General features: G+C 40.7%; 1 protein-coding gene and 1 long non-coding RNA gene across 2 annotated transcripts; one reads left to right on the top strand and one right to left on the bottom strand.

Annotated features, from left to right (window-relative positions):
* Window positions 1-243: 243 nt before the first annotated feature.
* Window positions 244-1018, bottom strand: LOC147612833 (uncharacterized). Its single transcript, XR_015263448.1, has 2 exons — window positions 497-1018; window positions 244-404 (listed from the first exon to the last, which is right to left on the bottom strand). It is a non-coding gene; the product is annotated as an uncharacterized LOC147612833 (long non-coding RNA).
* Window positions 1019-4500: 3482 nt separating this feature from the next.
* Window positions 4501-7411, top strand: LOC147612832 (Amidase family protein). Its single transcript, XM_086783477.1, has 5 exons — window positions 4501-5281; window positions 5374-5588; window positions 5684-5911; window positions 5984-6179; window positions 6262-7411. The coding sequence occupies exons 1-5, from the start codon at window positions 4742-4744 to the stop codon at window positions 6613-6615; spliced, it is 1533 nt and encodes a 510-aa protein (XP_086639603.1). The 5' UTR covers window positions 4501-4741; the 3' UTR covers window positions 6616-7411.
* The last annotated feature ends 10601 nt before the right edge of the window (window positions 7412-18012 follow it).

Genomic DNA, 18012 nt, shown 5'->3' with positions numbered 1-18012 from the left:
CTTGCTTATGTGTTTGTTTGTGCATGTATGTGAACCCACTCTTAGGAGAGGCTAGAATAACATCTAGATATTTTATGCGTTTGACATAAGCAATGATGTCATGTCTCGAAAAAAAAACCCAGGTTTAGTGTAATATCACCTTCAAATTTTAAAAAATACCTACAAATTTATAGCTTGAAGGTGTCAATACTGGCAAAATTTGAGAGAATATATCGTACAAATACCTTTAAAAATAAAAATAAAAACTCTACATTGTACTTGATTGAAGAAATATAAAAGTTACATCATTTGTAGTCATGCAAATACTCTCTCTAAGATCTTTGTTCTCTCTCTCTCTCCTCTCTCTGTCTTTCTGCGCGCGCGCACACACACGATCTTTGAGCCCCCATAGCTTAGCACTATTCCTGCTAACCCTAAAATCTATTAATTAGTATCAGAGCCTGATCAGCACCAACGTATTGTCATATAGTACTACCTATGAGAGATCGGGGCTGACCTTCTATAAGCCAGTTCATGCAACGCCTTTGACGAATGCGCTCAATGTGCTTGCTTTGCTAGGGCTGCTAACAACTTGAGCACACCTACGCCTCCAGTAGAGACGCCTTCTCCCACCATCAACTCCACGTTCTACAGTAGACAGTGGCCATCATGCTTCCACATCAGCTACTGTAGAAGAACTACATCATCATCAGCACGTGTACCTGCATATATCACATCATCAATCAATTTGGGGCATTCCAGAAATCTGGTTAAAAATCATCTAATTGAAGTCTCTACAAGGGTAAAAAATTGGAGCGTTTCTAATTTTAGGACAAAATTCATCTAATTGAAGCTACAACATGAGAGAAAAATTGGGGCTTTTAATTTTCTGTCATACATACATATATATGTACATATTTATATAAATTTTTATATATACACATCTACATATACAAGTGGGGCAAAGGCAGAGGACTATGGTATGCCAACAACGCATGCTTATGCACCAAGCAAACCTCAAGCTAGTGGACCAACAATGCATGCTCATACACCAAGCAAACCTCAAGCTAGTGAGCCATGAGCCTAGATTTATCCTTGACATAGCATGAGGCAATCCCTTGAGGGGGGGGTGGTTGTGGGGATCAACGTCTTACCTATGTGTTTGTTTGTGTATGTATGTGAACCCACTCTTAGGAGGGGCTAGCATAATATCTAGATATTTTATGTGTTTGACATAAGGAATGATGTCATAAGCTCAACCTTTATACATATAAAGGTGTCGTACTTAATTAAAGAAATATAACGGTTACATTGTTCGTAGTCATGCAAATACTCTCTCTCTAAGAGCTTTGCTCTCTATCTTCTCTCCCTGTATCCTTATGCACACACCAAGTCATGGAGATCTTTGAGCCACCATAGCTTAGCACTGTTCTTGCTAATGCTAACCCTATAATCTACTAGGGACCAATATTATGTCCCCCTTTAAGAAACGACACAAAAGCACCTTCGATTTATGCCAAATTTATATCGGATTTTAATTTTGAGAGCATAGTCATTTTCACTAAGATTGTGTGATCTAGTTTCAAGATTTTTTTGATATATGAATTTTTCTATGGAAACATCAAGGGGGTCGAGATTAATTGCGCATGGGGGGGGGGGGGGCATAAAATATCCAGGTTAAAAAAAGAAGAAATTTCAACCAACCTAAATGCACATCATTTTGTTAAAAGTACACTATGGCAAGTGGTTATTTCTTGTAACAATGGGGGGATATGAGTGCTCGAAATAAATGGCAACTTAAAAAACTTCTAAGATTTTCATTACCGTTAGTGCAATATTTTCGTGAAAGTGTGACTCTTGGTTGGAGAAGGCCTTAGTCTCTTCTCCATAAGCCGGACCGCCAACATCAAGGCGAGATGGCATTGGTCCGGTCCCCATTCGCCTAGTGGAAGTCGACAGATGCCGTACACTCGAGTGTTCTCGAGAAGCGACACAGTATCCTCAAATGTGAGACATGAGTCGGTGGGATCTTCATGCCTAGACACACATGGGAGTTATTATTACAAGGATTCATTTGTTATATATAATTAGTTATAAAATGAGTGACCCTATTTTGATTGGTTGAAAAAAAAGTTTTTATCGAGCAGTGGGGGGATTCCCTAGTGGTGGCAGGACAGCCTTTTGCAAATAAGTTTTTAGAAACATTTTTTTTACAGTTTCGCACGGCTTTTCACTAGTGATGATGACATGAATGATGCGAGAGAGAGAGAGAGAGAGAGAGAGAAGAAAAGGGGAACGTTGATCAACGCCCACCCTTTCATCTTCTATAAATATATTACTTGTAACCTCCCATGTGGCAAGTAAAGGAGAGCCCCACTTGGCAAGAGAAGGAGATATCTTTCACATGAAGAAGAAAGGAGAATTTTTTTAATTTTTACAAGTATTTTTTACACATGCCTACATGCATTGGGGCTCACAATTAGTTGTCACCATCAAGTCATTTCTCATTGAATGAGTATATATATATATGTATGTATGTATAGGAGAGTCTCACATTTTTGAACTTTTAAAAAGGAACCTTCTTTTCCACAAGCCTAGATGTCACAATTAGTTGTCACCCATCAAGTCATTTGCTCATTGAATGAGTTATATATACACACACACACACACACACATATTAGAGAGTTTCTCATTTGCTCATTTGTTTTCCCTAGCACACATAGATGCACACACACACACACAATATTATATTATGTACACGTGTGTGAGAGAGAGAACACACACACACACACACACATACATATGTATATGTATTTATAGTATGTATATATGTATATATAAATAGATCTATATGTATGCCAACATAAACACATGCATGTGCATGTACACAACGTACCACACACACACATGCATACAAAAAAACACACACACGCACATAAGAAAACACATGCACACATACACAAATATGCACACTTACACGCATATACTTACTTAACCTCACACATACACATACATGCATATAAACTTACATATATATATATATACACGCATACACACACTGAAATACACAAATACACGTGCACACACATCGATAGGCACACATGCATACATAGATACACATGCACACATGCATACACATAGATACACATGCACACACACATTTGCACGTATACATGCACACAATCTCATAGACATATGCACATGCACGTGCACACACACAGACACAAAAACGTCCACATAAAAAATTTACATGCCTGCACATACATATACATTCGCATATGCACACACGTATATATATATATATACATATATATATATATATATATATACATATATATATACATATATATATATATATATACACGCATACACACATTGAAATACACAAATACACGTGCACACACATCGATAGGCACACATGCATACATAGATGCACATGCACACACACATTTGCACGTGTACATGCACACAATCTCACAGACATATGCACGTGCACGTGCACACAAATAGACACAAAAATGTCCACATAAAAAATTTACATACCTGCACACACATATACATTCGCATATGCACACACGTTTATATATATATATATATATACATATGTATGTATGTATGTAAATAATATACATATATATTATATTATATTATATAAAGCGTATAATGTGTATATAACTATACGATATAATATATATATGTATGTATGTATGTATGTATGTGTTTGTATGTGTATGTGTGTTATTTTATGATAAATATATTGATTTTTATTTAAAATAATTATATATATATATATATATTACAATATTCTCTCTCTCTCTCTCTCTCTCTCTCTCTCTCTCTCTCCTAGATAGATATATATACCATATACTCTTTATATAATACAATATAATATATATGCATATGTGTGTGTGTGTGTGTGTGTGTGTGTGTAAGCAAATATATAAATACACACACACATATATATGTGTGTGTGTGTGTGTGTATGTGTAGATTATATAAAGAGTATAATCTGTATATATCTATAGTGGAGAGAGAGAGAGAGAGTATTCAAATACACACGTATATACAGTATATACATACATACATACATATATATATATATATACAGTATATACATACATACATACATATATATATATATACATATATATATATATAATTTTTATGTTTATTATTTAAATACATATATATTTAGAATATATATACATCTGTGTATATGTGTGTGTGCACGTGCATGGATGTGTATTTTTTATTATATTAAATTTATAATAATTAAATATATATTATGAAAAAAATATTTATATGTGTGTATGTATGTATATACTGTGTATGTGTGTGAATATGTATGTATATACTGTGTATGTGTGTGAATATGTATGTATATACATATATGTATGTATATGTGTGTATACATATATATATATGTATATGTACATATACATACATACATACATATATATATATATGTATCTATATACATAGAGACATATATGTATAAAAACACCAGTTAACAATCGACTCGCCCACTCCAACGAAAGAAGATGGTGGAACCCCCCACCAATAATTCACTTGTCCTACGCATGGAACCCTCCACCAATAATTCACTTGTCCTACGCATGGTTGAGGGGCTTTGCGGGAGCTTCTTTAACCTACGCGCACCTCCAAAATGAAAAGGGTGGGTGCTACCCCATTTCCTGCCGTAGCGATGCTCCTCTTAAATTCAGGAGTCTTATAGTAGCTTTCGTGTGCTGCAGTGAAGACAATGGAAGCAGGACGGAAGCCAAGCAGCTTTTATATCATCCTCATCTTGCTTTCCCTAACAGCATTCAGGTTCGAGGTTGCGACGATCTCTGTGGAAGAGGCAACGATAGCAGAGATTCAGGCTGCTTTGCAAGCCGGCGAGCTGTCGTCGGTGCAGCTGCTGGAGGCGTACTTGCGTCGCATAAGGGAGCTCAACCCTTTGCTTCGAGCTGTGATTGAGCTAAACCCTGATGCGCAGCAACAAGCCGAGCGGGCAGATCGAGAGAGGTCGAGGAGGAGGAGAAAAAAGAAGGGCTTTACTGGGGGCTTGCAAGGCATTCCCGTGCTCCTCAAGGACAATATAGCCACTCGAGATAAGCTCAACACCACAGCAGGTTCCTACGCGCTGCTGGGTTCCAAGGTCCCGAGGGACGCCGGAGTTGTAGCCAGACTACGGAGAGCAGGAGCCATCATCCTTGGCAAGGCCAACCTCAGCGAGTGGGCGAACTTCCGCTCGTCTAACTCCTCCGATGGCTGGAGTGCGCGCGGCGGGCAGACAAAGGTAGGTAGCCCAACACCACATATAATTTGACGATGCCTAATTTCTTCATATTTTTTTGCGCTAATCTCATAATGATGGATTATATGCGGTAGAACCCATATGTGCTGAGTGCGGATCCCAGCGGCTCCAGCTCGGGCTCAGCCGTGGCCGTGGCAGCCAACCTAGTAGCCGTGGCTCTTGGCACGGAAACCGATGGATCCATCCTCTCACCTGCGAGTAACAACGCTGTGGTCGGCATTAAGCCTTCGGTGGGCCTTACCAGCAGAGCTGGAGTGATTCCCATTTCGCACCACCAAGACACTGTTGGGTCGGGTTGGCTCTGCTGCTCCCCTCTCTGTAGCTGATGTATGGTGAGAATCCATTTTTTCAAATCTTTGACGTGCTGCTGGTACTGCGATGCAGGCCGCTTTGCCGGAGTGTGGCCGACGCGGTGGAGGTCCTAGACGTGATTGCAGGTCGTGACGAGCTAGACAGTGCCACGTGGCGCAGCTCAACTCTCATCCCCAAGCATGGCTACAAGCAATTCCTCAAAAGTGACGGCCTACGTGGTAAGCGGTTGGGAGTGGTGCCTGAGCTGCTCCAAAGCGAAGAAGAAGCACAGGCCATCGCGAAACACCTTGAAACTATGAGGTACGTGCAATAATTGTGCAATAATTATATATATTATTGAGCCTACCAGCTAATGTAAATGGGGATAAGTAGGGAGTCAGGCAGCATCGTGGTGGACAATGTAACGATTTCCACCCTCGACTCCATCATCGCCGCCAACAACGAGCAAATCGTTTTACTTTACGACTTCAAACAGGACCTCAACTCTTACTTGGCCCAGCTAGAGGAATCACCTGTAAGAAGCCTAGCCGACGTCATCCAGTTCAACATCAAGCATGCGACCCTGGAGGTAAGGAGGTGAAGTTTTATGGGATCATTGCGGAACAATTCATCGTTTGTAGCACTTGAAGAACATTCATGAGCTGCTGCAGGAATTGAACGTTTACGACCAAGCAATCTTCCTTGCATCCGAGGCCACCACGGGATTCCAATCACGGGAGTACAAGGATGCCCTGAGGGCAGACAGGCTCCTGACCAAGTATGGCATCGACAAAGCCATGAAAGAGCTGAAGCTGGATGCGGTGCTGGCGGGTTCCAGCATATCGTCGGTGGCGGCCATCGCAGGGTATCCAGGGATCTCCGTCCCCGCCGGTTACGACAGGAGCGGGGTTCCTTTCAGCATAGTTTTTGTGGGCAAGAAGGGATCGGAGCCCACTTTGATCGAAATCGCATACGCCTTTGAGCACGCTACTCGTGTTCGTAAGCCACCATCGTTCCTCCCATAATGACCCTACCCAGCTACCCAGCCACCGACCCACGGAAGAAAGAAAACCATGTGGTTTAAAATCATACTGTAGTCATGCTAGTAATAAAAGAACGAAATAAACGCCGCAAACGTTGGTTTTTCTTATTTAACGTGTTGCGACTCATTTTAATTCTCTCTTTCAAAGTTTATTTTTTAAGATTTCCATGTCCAAAGCCTTTTATTCCAAAGGTCTAACCATACTCTGACCTTTTTTCTGTAAACTGTAGGCTCGTTTCAGATCAAGGATTAAGAACTAGACCAAATCCTTTTTCATGATGCGCCAGTATGAGAGGAAGTAGATTGAGGTAGGAATCAGATGGACAGCTGACAGATTTCTTCCTCTAAAAGCAGTGGCGCCTCACCCCAGTCGTCCTTCTCTAGCTACAGTTCTCACTGTCTAGAGGTCAATCAAATAAAGGGGAACCTTGTGCTATTTGTCCCTTCTGAAGTGATAGTCCTCCCCTGCGCTTGCCTGTGAAGATCCCTATGGCGGGGCTGCCCAGAGCTATCAAGAAACTTTCCAGTTCCGGCAAAGCCTCCTTGGGTCAGGACCAAAGGGAGGGAACACCGCATGGCATGGTCCCGAATGTGATTTGGCTGGTAGACATTTCCCCTCTTCCGCCCATCATGACCGGAAGCAGGGCGGAGAATAGGCAAGCAGCAGGGGGCAAGGGGTAAGGTTAGAAGAGCAGCTTTCATTTGCTCGTTTAAAGACATGTAACTGTTTTCCGGTTCTCTTTCAAAGTTTAAGAAGCAAGGTGCAAAACATTAGTACATTTTAGGTTGTGTGCATTGTTGTTCGCTTATTTTTCATGTAGGCTAGTTGTGTATTGTTGTTCGCTTATTCGTAATCGAATGTAATCTTCTTGAAGTATGATGTCATCCTTGGCGGAACTTGGATAGGTGAATTGTTGTATTCAATAGATGAATACATGCAAACAGTCACCTTGAACACTCCTACAAGCATTGTAAAATTGCTATTACGGGAGGAAGAAACCTTGCAGGAGCTGGAACTTCCAACATATCTTATTGAAAAGATCCCTAAGATTTTGGTGAGATTGAAAATTTCAAATAAAATTACCACAGCTCAAGCACAGCTTTATCCAACACGAGAACACAATCTCATGACTCTCGAGCTATGGGATTTGTTAGGTCAACCAACACTCACGGCACATCCTAAAAGGATTAGCTTTACACAAGACTTGAACATGCCATGTTTGGGGTACTTTGAACATACAATGTATATTGAGACTAACCCCCTCACTTGTAAGTTTTTTATAGTTGAGTATGTGTTGAAATCAGATTTGATCTTGGGGCATAAATGGATTGTTGCTATACCTAAGCACCATTGTGCTTTGTTAGCGAGAGTCATCGTGATGGTCAACGACAAAAAGCTGACAATACCATATTGCCTGGAAGAGGATCCAACTTTAATGGATATCTATGATGCTGAACGCAAAAGGATACAAGCCTCTTTCACAAAAGCCCCTCTACACAATGATCTACCATCTGCATCAACAACCAACTCCGATAAAGCTTCTACTCCTTCAACCCCATCCACCCCTACGAAGTTCGATGCCAAAACCTCACAATCAGCAAGCTATTCTTGAAGAAGTTCCCAGAGTCCAACCATCTATCTCTAACAGGAAACTCAAAGGAAAGGTCCCGGATCCTATGCATCTTCATCGACAAACCTCATCAAAGGAGACAATCACATGCTTAAAGGCCTCATTATCGACAGCCACTCCACAAGAGACTCTAACCTCATCATCATCAACAATGCCCATGAGTCTCAAACCTGAGTCAAGGAGGGCCCCAAACCTTCCACATCAACCCTAAAGAAAACTCCATCAAGACTCGCACAATCACTAGATCTTAATAGTATCAAAATGTGGGTGGAGAAGTAGTTACTTGTAGCTCAAGGCTACTATAAAGGTGCCAATCAAATTTGGGTGCTTTGACAGTCAAAACCTCTTCCTCAACGCAGCACTCAGAGGCCAAGGAAAAAGAAAAGTATTCCACAAAAGCCTATGCAAGATCCTCAAAGAACAACACCAATGCAACAAGTGTGGGTAGCAAAAACACTGTTGCAAGCACAAGGGTACTACCAAAGAGATACCAAAGCTTGGGTCCCCAAGCGCATAACAAAGTCCCCTAAGATTGCACAAAGAAAAAAGCCTCAACATCAAGCACATCGGCCACCAAATTACAGTGTTCGTCAAAGATGGGTGCATGTCCCATTGAATTAAAACAAAAACCCTCGGGGTCAAAACCTACAACGTCACCCAGTTAGGCCATCTCACGAAATAACCCCTCACGGGCCAAAAACCCTGCAATCTCACGAGTTCAGGTTTCTCAAGAAATACAGTCTCACAGCATAAGAACCAGCACTATCACGATTTAAGCCTCATCACAGATTAAGCCATATCATGCGCAATAGCCACTATATAATTGTTAAGCTTATTGCTTACTATTCTTTTGGCTCAATTAATGTAGCAGCTGCTCCATGAGTACATATCCATACTCATGCACTGGAGAACATTTGCACCAAAGCCTCACCATCGACATCTTCCAGGTGCATCTCTGGATGGGGGGGCCATGGTGGGCAAAAGCCTGGTCAATGGTACAACCCATCACCTGGAATTTTTCTTCAAATTACAAACCTCTCCAAACGACGCCACCGTCTTCACAAATCAATTATCTTCAATCCTTGGTGAAGATATCTATATTAGCCTCGCAAGTCGACGTAATTCTTTCAATCCTCACCAACAAGTGGCTACTTCAACACAAAGCAGTTCAATAAGAGTCTATATGACTCAATTCTCGTACTTCATGTAAATTTACTTCTTAAGAGCACACTTAAATATGCATAAAAACATAAAAAGCACATGGACAGAAGAAGACAAGATCAAGTCCTACTCAACAACATTTGACAAGAATCCTGCCACACAAAGGACATCATCACAAGCCAATTACTTTGAAATGATGAATGTCGTTCTTCAATGAATCAAATGAGAGGCTGAGAATCACCATCTCGTTCCAATTACTTTGAATGATGAATGTCGCTCTTCAATGAATCAAATGAGGGACTGAGAATCACCATCTTGTTCTAATGATTAAGTTTGCATTCCTCCAGATCCTTCTCTCTCTTCTCTCCCATTATTAACATCTCTTTGTGTCCCCACTAACAAAAATCACATGTAACCTTGTCGGTGATTGCCAAAAACAAATTGAGCCAAAAAAAAAGGAGGCTCACACAAATATAAAAATGTAATCATTCGCAAAAAAACCCCACCCACCACCCCGTTAGGAATTTCCAATAAACCACTAACCTCTTTATTCATTAACTAGCTTTCTTATTTCTTCTGGAGAAACAAAGACCATTGAATGTCATTCAACATCAAAGTCATTGCCAAACCTTGTTCATTCTCCCCACACAAAGGTCTTCAACGCAATCACGAGGACACAATTGCCATCAAAAAGGGAGAACTGTTAATCCAATTCTAGGATTAACAAGAGCTATCGCCATTATCTTACATCAAGGAGTCACAGTAGATACACCAAAGAGTCATACATTCAAGATATGAAGCAATAGTGTCCAAAACTACAACTTGGATGGACGCCCATAATGGTGTGACGGAGTATTTATAGCGATTCCCACTTCAAGAGCGTACCAAGATAGGATGAAGTCCTAAGTAATGTACTTCATGGATATATTATGAGAGTAGTCATTGTAATAGCATTAGGCCTCTTATAAGCCTAAAGTGCCCGGTCGGCCACAGTTTAAGTGAGTGTGAACACTTATGGCCATGTATATAAGTGAATTTCTCTCATAATATAGCATACTCTCCCATTGTGCAATTGAGTCTTGCTCTTGCTAATCCTCTTGCTAATCTATCTCCTTAGTGCATGCTAGTGAGTGTGTGTGAGTGAAGTGAGGTGAGAGGAGGAACAAGGACCCGTAGTGCAATGCGGAGGTGTGACAACACTAGCGGGAGACGCGGTGGAATTTCTTCTCAAGGAGTTGTAGAGCTTGGAGACCTTGAGCTCGGCCATTGGAAAGATCCTCAACAGTTGCGGTTCACCAGGTAATCTCTTTTTGGATATGTTTTAAGGAGGGTTAGGGTGAGCCATAACACAAGCCAATGTTTATTTGCAGACCTCACCCTTGAGCAAGAAGGAGAATTAATAGTCTTTCTCGAAGAATTTTTGGATATCATTGCCTAAAAATACACTAATATGAAGGGAATTCCTCCATAAGTGGTAAAACATACCATCTATCTCCATGAAGGCGTGAAACCATCCACGAAAATAGAGAACCATCTATCTCCATGAAGGCGTAAAGAAACCATCCATCAAAAGAATGAGCTTATCACATGAATCTCAGTACAAACAAATGGTCAAAGAAGAGCTAGACAAGCTCATCGATGCAAGATTTGTGTATGAGATCGAGCAGCACAGCAAGTGGGCGTCATCAATAGTGATCGTTCCCAAAAAGAACGAGAAATCTTAGGAGTGTGTATTAATATAAAAAAGGTTAATAATGCCACTCACAGTTTGCAATCGCTAACCCTTACCTTACACCGACCACATGTTGGAGAGAGTCATGAGAGCAGAAGCTTATAACTTCTTGGATGGCTTCTCTGGCTACAACCAAGTGAGAATAGCCTCTGCCAATCAATATAAGATGGCATGTTCTATGGGGGACCTACATATACCACATCATGCCATTTGGCCTAACTAATATCCACCTTCCAACACTGATATGTACAACCTTCAAGGATCTCCTTCAGAAGATCCTAGGGATATTGATTGATGACCTATGCATGCACTCAAAGTGAGAAGGACTATCTTGCTCACCTTCAGCTAGTCTTTGAGAGATGCACACTCTATCGCATCTTATTAAACCCGCTCAAATGTCAATATTGGGTTAACCACGGTGTTATTCTTGGAGACATTGTCTCTAAGAGAACGACATCTCCACAGATGAGGACGATATCTTTGTAATCTTAGAGGGGGAGCTTCATGGGGCATGTAGAGTATTATAGAAGATTCATTTTCTTATAGGATATATATGCCGAACCCCTGTACAAGTTGGTGATTATCTTTGAATAATAGATAAATACCATTGTGCATACAAAAAACTAAAGACGGTGTTAGCAAGTGAACCTATCTTGAGATCCCTTACTCATTGGGACCCAATTTTTCATGTCCATATATTAACACTTCAGCATTTTCTTGGATGCATGTTAGTGCGTAGCCAGGGGAGCATTTTGTATTAGATGCACATTATCATATAGCTAGGGGAGCATTTGGGACATAATTTTCCATGTCCATATCGATGCTTCAGCATTTTCTAGTGAATGCATGTTGATCTTCAGATCCCCCAATTGGGACCTAATTTTCCATGTCCATATCGACGCTTCATCGTTTTCTATTGGATGCATGTTAGCACATAGTAAAGGGAGCATTTGATATTAGATGCATGTTAGCACACAGCTAGGGGAGCATAACATGGACTTCCATGTGACCTTTACTAGTGTCAACTCGATGATGTTGAAACACAACTACAGAACCACTAAAAGACAGGGGTTAGCCATGGTATATGATGTAAAAAAGTATAGAAATTATCTCGTGACTATCAAATTTATTTTCTTTATCAACCCATCAAGCATTTTTGTACTTGGTGAACAAGCCTTGCACAATGGGGTGCATCACTAGATGGTTGGTCATTCTTTTGGAGTTCTAATTCACCGCCGTCATGCAAAAGGGGAAGGCACAAAGGGTCAAGATGGTATCATCATGAGGACATGATGATATCAAAAGGGTCAAGATGGTATCATCATGAGGACATGAATTTATGAAGATGACTGTCGTCGTCCTTGAGCAAGCCCATTGTGGCATAAGTGGAGGACATTTTGTCGAGGACATGACTCTGCAAGGTTCTCCAACCTGGACTTTGGTGGCCCTCCTACACTCTTTAGAGACATAGCTGAGTTTGTTAAACGTTGTCACATGAGTGCCAAAGGTTTTGCCATAGTCCAAGTGAACGACCAAAATTCCCTAACCCTTGTATTTTTAGAACAAATATTTGAAAAATGGGGATTAGACTTTGTGGGTCCCATTAGCCCAGCCACTACGGGAATCAAGCACGTTTCATCATTATCGCCATAAACAAACGGGCCGAGGGGAAATCTATGTAAAAAGCTGATGTGAGATCTACTGCCAAGTTCCTCTATAAGAATGTGACTAACAATTTTGATTGCCCAGTAGAAATAGTGAGTGGTTGCCAAATCATTTTTATAAGTGTAGTGTTCTTGCTTAAAGAGTTCCTTGTGCTGTACAAAAATTGACACCTTACTACCCATAAGCAAATGGCCAAGCCAAAAGCACAAACAAGATGGTGTGCACTATTCTAACCAAGACAATAGAAGCATCGAGGAGAGATTGGGAACACAAGTACTTTGCTCTATAGACCTACCACATAGCATGCAAGGTGGCTGTCAATAGCACACCTTTTTAGCTTGCATTCGGCCTTGATGTAGTCATGCCAATGGAACACTTGGTTCCAAATCTTAGTTCCAAGTCTCTGAGTAGGCCTCTGAATTATGGCCAGACATAATCTCAAGGGAAACCCCCTCCACGAAGAGGTTAGTTGTCTTATAGAAACTTGGCAAGCAAAGATTGTGATAGTGAGCAAAGATTTCTATCTGCTAATAGATTGATGGTTGAAAAACTATGGCACAAGTAGTGGTATAACGACCAACTCATGGAAGTAGGGATGTGTCTTGCCGCAACATTAACTCGTCAAGCAGCTAGAAGGCCAAAGTTCAAACAAGTGGACTACGCAACAAAGCCGGTTGTAGTGTGGCAGTGAAGCTTTCAACGTGGATGGGCAAGTGATTCTCCACCTGCACACACGATAAGCTATGAGTCCTAAACCCTTGTTGTACATATGGAAGTAGGGATGTGTCTTGCCACAACATTAACTCGTCAAGCAGCTAGAAGGCCAAAGTTCAAACAAGTGCACTACGCAACAAAGCCGGTTGTAGTGTGGCAGTGAAGCTTTCAACGTGGATAGGCAAGTGATTCTCCACCTGCACACACGATAAGCTATGAGTCCTAAACCCTTGTTGTACATATGTAATGTAGCACCCCCGCTCATGTGTGCAATCACCTTTACCGAGAATGATTAAAAACATAAAAAATCCAAAAGCCCAACTAGAAACATTTGAAAAAAACTTAAAAATATGTATTTGCACAATGTGCATCCCACACCTACACATGCGCTTGCATCACACACATGCGCGTACACATTTGCACAATAAACTTACACCATGTGCACTTGTTCACACACATTTGCACAATGCATGTGTACCCACCCGTGCACCACGTACATGCACTCGCACACGTGTACAAACCAGATAATGAAGCAGGTGGAACAAACAATAATGAATGTGTCACAAAGTCCATGTGTAGTGATTGCACCACCAATAGACCTAATTTTAGATGAGCCACCCAAGGTGCCAAGTTTTTCACTGTGACACCCCTACGCGTCTCCTCACGACACTAACTTGCCAACCGAAAGGCCAAAGTTTCGACACGTCCACCAGTCATCCAAGCCTTCATCGTGGATGGGCAAGTGATTCTCCAACCTCGCACAACCTGTTGAGCATGCACGTAAGCCACGAGTCCTAAATCCTTCTTGTACTACATATGTAATGTAGCACCCCTACTCAAGTGTACAGTCACCTTTATCGGGAATAACACAAAAACCCAAAAACATAATTGGAAACATCAAAAAACAACCGAGTAAACCACAATTAATCCCTTAGCTACCAAAAGACCAATAGTTTCTAGGCCTGGCATGTGATGGACATTTTTCCGTGGACCTAATGCAACCTAACCTAGTAAGACACATAGACCTTGGTGTAGGTTTTTATGCATAACCTCAACCTCATATCCCACTACCATGAGAATATGCGAAAGACTATTAAGGTTGGCAAGGACAAGGGGATCACCATGCAAATAATACCCATGCACACATCAAGGATGGATAAAGCTAATCCATATCTCAAAGCTAATGATCGACATTTATAGGAATGTTGATCTTGTTCAATACTTGAAAATGTTTGATTAATTTTACAAAGCTTTTGGGAGTTCTTGTTCAATACTTGGAAATGTTTGATTGAGTTTACAAAGCTTTTAGGAGGTTGATGACCTCACAAAGATCAGTGCTTTTGGTCCTTTATTTGAAGGCAAGGCAAAATAGTGGTTAAGGTCTATAAACCCATTAGAAGAATCTAGTTTTGAGGTCTTGAGATCCTCCTTCATCCTTGGCTTCTCTCCAAGAAGAGCGAGATAGAGTTCCATTGCTCAAATTTACAATCTATCTAAAGCAAGGATATCCTTCGCTCAAATTTACAATCTATCTAAAGTAAGGGTATGAGTTCCATTGCTCAAATTTACAATCTATCTAAAGCAAGGATATGGAGAATGCATTAGAGACTACATCACAAAGGAAAAGTACTTCCACATGAGATGTGGTCCTCATGAAAGACTAGTCGAGTAGGTTAACCACATTGGTTAACTTTTCTCCTAATGTTGCACGAAATTACCTTTTACAACACCTTTTTGTAACTTCACAAAGCGCTTCACCAAGCTTATGAGAAGCTCTGGTGGCTAGGCTATGTCTTGTGTGATGCACATACATTGCTTCCTTGATGAAGGATTTCTTCATGATATCAGACCCAACCGAGTACTCTACATGAACCCTTATAAAGAAGGGCTCTAAAGTAGGGAGAGTATTGAGGTGCAAGTATTGTTCAAAAGGGCATATACACTGCGATGAAGAGATCATGCATAATGTTCAACAAGAAAGACTAGCATATAGGAGATGAAGTTGCATATGCATGGGTAGTTGAAGTTGGCAAGCATATAAGATCAAGGATGGTTTCCTCCATTCAACTATCAAGAGAGGATCCTTTCAAGGGTGGTTGGGTGGTGTCCTATGAAATGGAAATATATGCGACCCGAATCCCACACATACATAGTGTGAAGGATTTCATCAAGCCTCAATCATCACACCTCAGTGTGTTAAGCCCTTGAGTTGAATATTGCCTCAATGTTAAGCCCTTGAGTTCCATCTTGCGTCTTGCATCTTGCATCCTCAATTTACCCTCTTAGTTGGCAAGCCTTGAAACTGGAGTGCCACTCACTGCTTTCCCCACACCAATTTGTTAGTGCTTAACGGACTTGGAGCTTTTGATGTTATGGACTTCTCCATCAACTTTGTTATTGTGAGGCGTGCTGCTCCGTGATATTTACCTTGCATGAATGCATGCTTCTTTGTGGATTGCAAGAGGGCATTAGCGAGGTCTAAAACAGCAGTATCATATAAAGAGATGGTTCCCTTGAAACCCTCTCCTTCTAACCAACTTGCATGTTTCATTTCTGCTAGATTGGTGGTCGACATGTGTGACAAAGTAGCGTCGTCCACCTCCTGTAACAAAAGATTAACTGATAAGAATCAAAGTTGTAAGCTCCAACCACATTCCACAACAAAAGACTAGATTTACAATTCAAATTCCAAATGCAAGCTATTGGTTTTCAAATCCAGAAAGTTATACTTACCCTTATAAGGTGCTTCCTCCAAAGGGGATATCTAGTGTGCCACCAACTAAGCCAACAATCCATGGTGGCTGGTAAGTTTGCATCAGCAACTTTATCGTTCATCCACCACAATCTAATGTGTCTATATTTCAAGAATGCCTCTTCTTCACTCAATGCACAACACCACGAAGATGGCATAGTTGCTTGTGATCTTCTTGAAAATTCCTGACTACATATTGTATTGTATGGATGTTTAAGCTTTGTTTCCAATGAAAAAATAGGAATGCTCACGACCTCCCATTATATTCTCTAGTCGGTTATTATAGACTGCCCTCCAATTGGCTCCCACCTCATCAGGTTTGGAAAACCCTTTTTGCACCACAACATTGTTGATTATTTCTCAAAAAAGAACTTGTGCCACTATGTCCTCCTCTTTCATTTCGCAAGTCACACTTGTCATGAGCTCTTGTAGGCTGCATGCCATCATATAACACTTGTAAAGTAGCCACTAAGAACAAGTTCATAATTTTAAATAATTTGACAAGACAAATCACTGTCTCCTATTTGGTGCATATGGTTTACCATATCGAACCCCATATGCGGACTCTGTGGTTAACATTTTAACCATGTAACACCACTATGACTCGTCCAAAGCTTGCCCAAGAAAATGGCTACCATGGAAGAACTTAAAAGGGCATTGTCTCTTCAATTCTAGGATACTGAACTCTACTCCTTTCACTAAACCGTTGATCCTAGAAGCACATACCATCCTCTTGAATCATAAGAGAATTGGAGAACTTAACAAACTGTAAACTTAAGTTAAGAAGAATAATCAAAGAATTTATGGAATACGCATTACCTTTGACATTGAATTAGGGGATGCATGTGTTCCAATAATAGCAACAACTCCATGTTGCTAATATTTGATCCATCCTTCATATACCTCTTGACAACTACATCCAATACAAGTTGTTTGGTGATATCCATTTGTATCTTCCTTGGACCACTTGTAACCACCTCTGAAACTACCTCTTGCACAAGTTCTCTCATCTTTTGCAATGCATGTCTTGATGTGCCCCTTTACACTGCATGACAATGTTGCCCTTGATGTATCATCAATCTAGTAATATGTAGGTCAGTAGGCATACAATAGTCCACCGTAGCAGCACACATTCTTCTACATACAGGTTTATTCTTGGCAGTAGAAACAAGCTAGAGAGCCATATCCATCCGTTGTTAAGCCCAATGCGACAAAAGATTCTATGTGAGCTTGCCTATTATTTGGAAATATGCAAAAGTACTAATAAATTCTCTTATTAACTGAAATTAAGCCAAGATAATAATCTTACCAATCCATGATGTTGAATTCAGTGTGCCGTTCATAGTTCTGCTTCCACACAAGACATAAGTGCACTTAAATAAGCCTCCACAAGAACTCTTTCGTACTACTCCAGGAAACTTCACATGGCTCACCCGCAGGTTTCACCCAACAATGGCCATCATGTGCTTGATCCATTCCTTGCATTGGAGAGACTGAAGGGTCACGTACATTCAGTAACTCAAAAGCCACATTGCCATTATAGATTTGATGAATCTCTTCTACCTTCTCAATATGTGTGCTTGCCAATAACATTCTATGAAGAACACCTACATGAGATTTCTCCGACAATAAGTATTTGACCACACTCTTCTGAAGTGGTGTACTTGTGCGAGAATCTTCCATTGTAAGATCAATAATGACTTGTTTTGGTGTGCTTACTATAGT

The sequence above is a fragment of the Cibotium barometz genome, chromosome 45 (assembly GCF_041138505.1).
Source record: "Cibotium barometz isolate CiBa-2024 chromosome 45, ASM4113850v1, whole genome shotgun sequence".
Lineage (NCBI taxonomy): Eukaryota > Viridiplantae > Streptophyta > Polypodiopsida > Cyatheales > Cibotiaceae > Cibotium > Cibotium barometz.
This window is presented reverse-complemented; position numbering and strand designations above follow the sequence as displayed.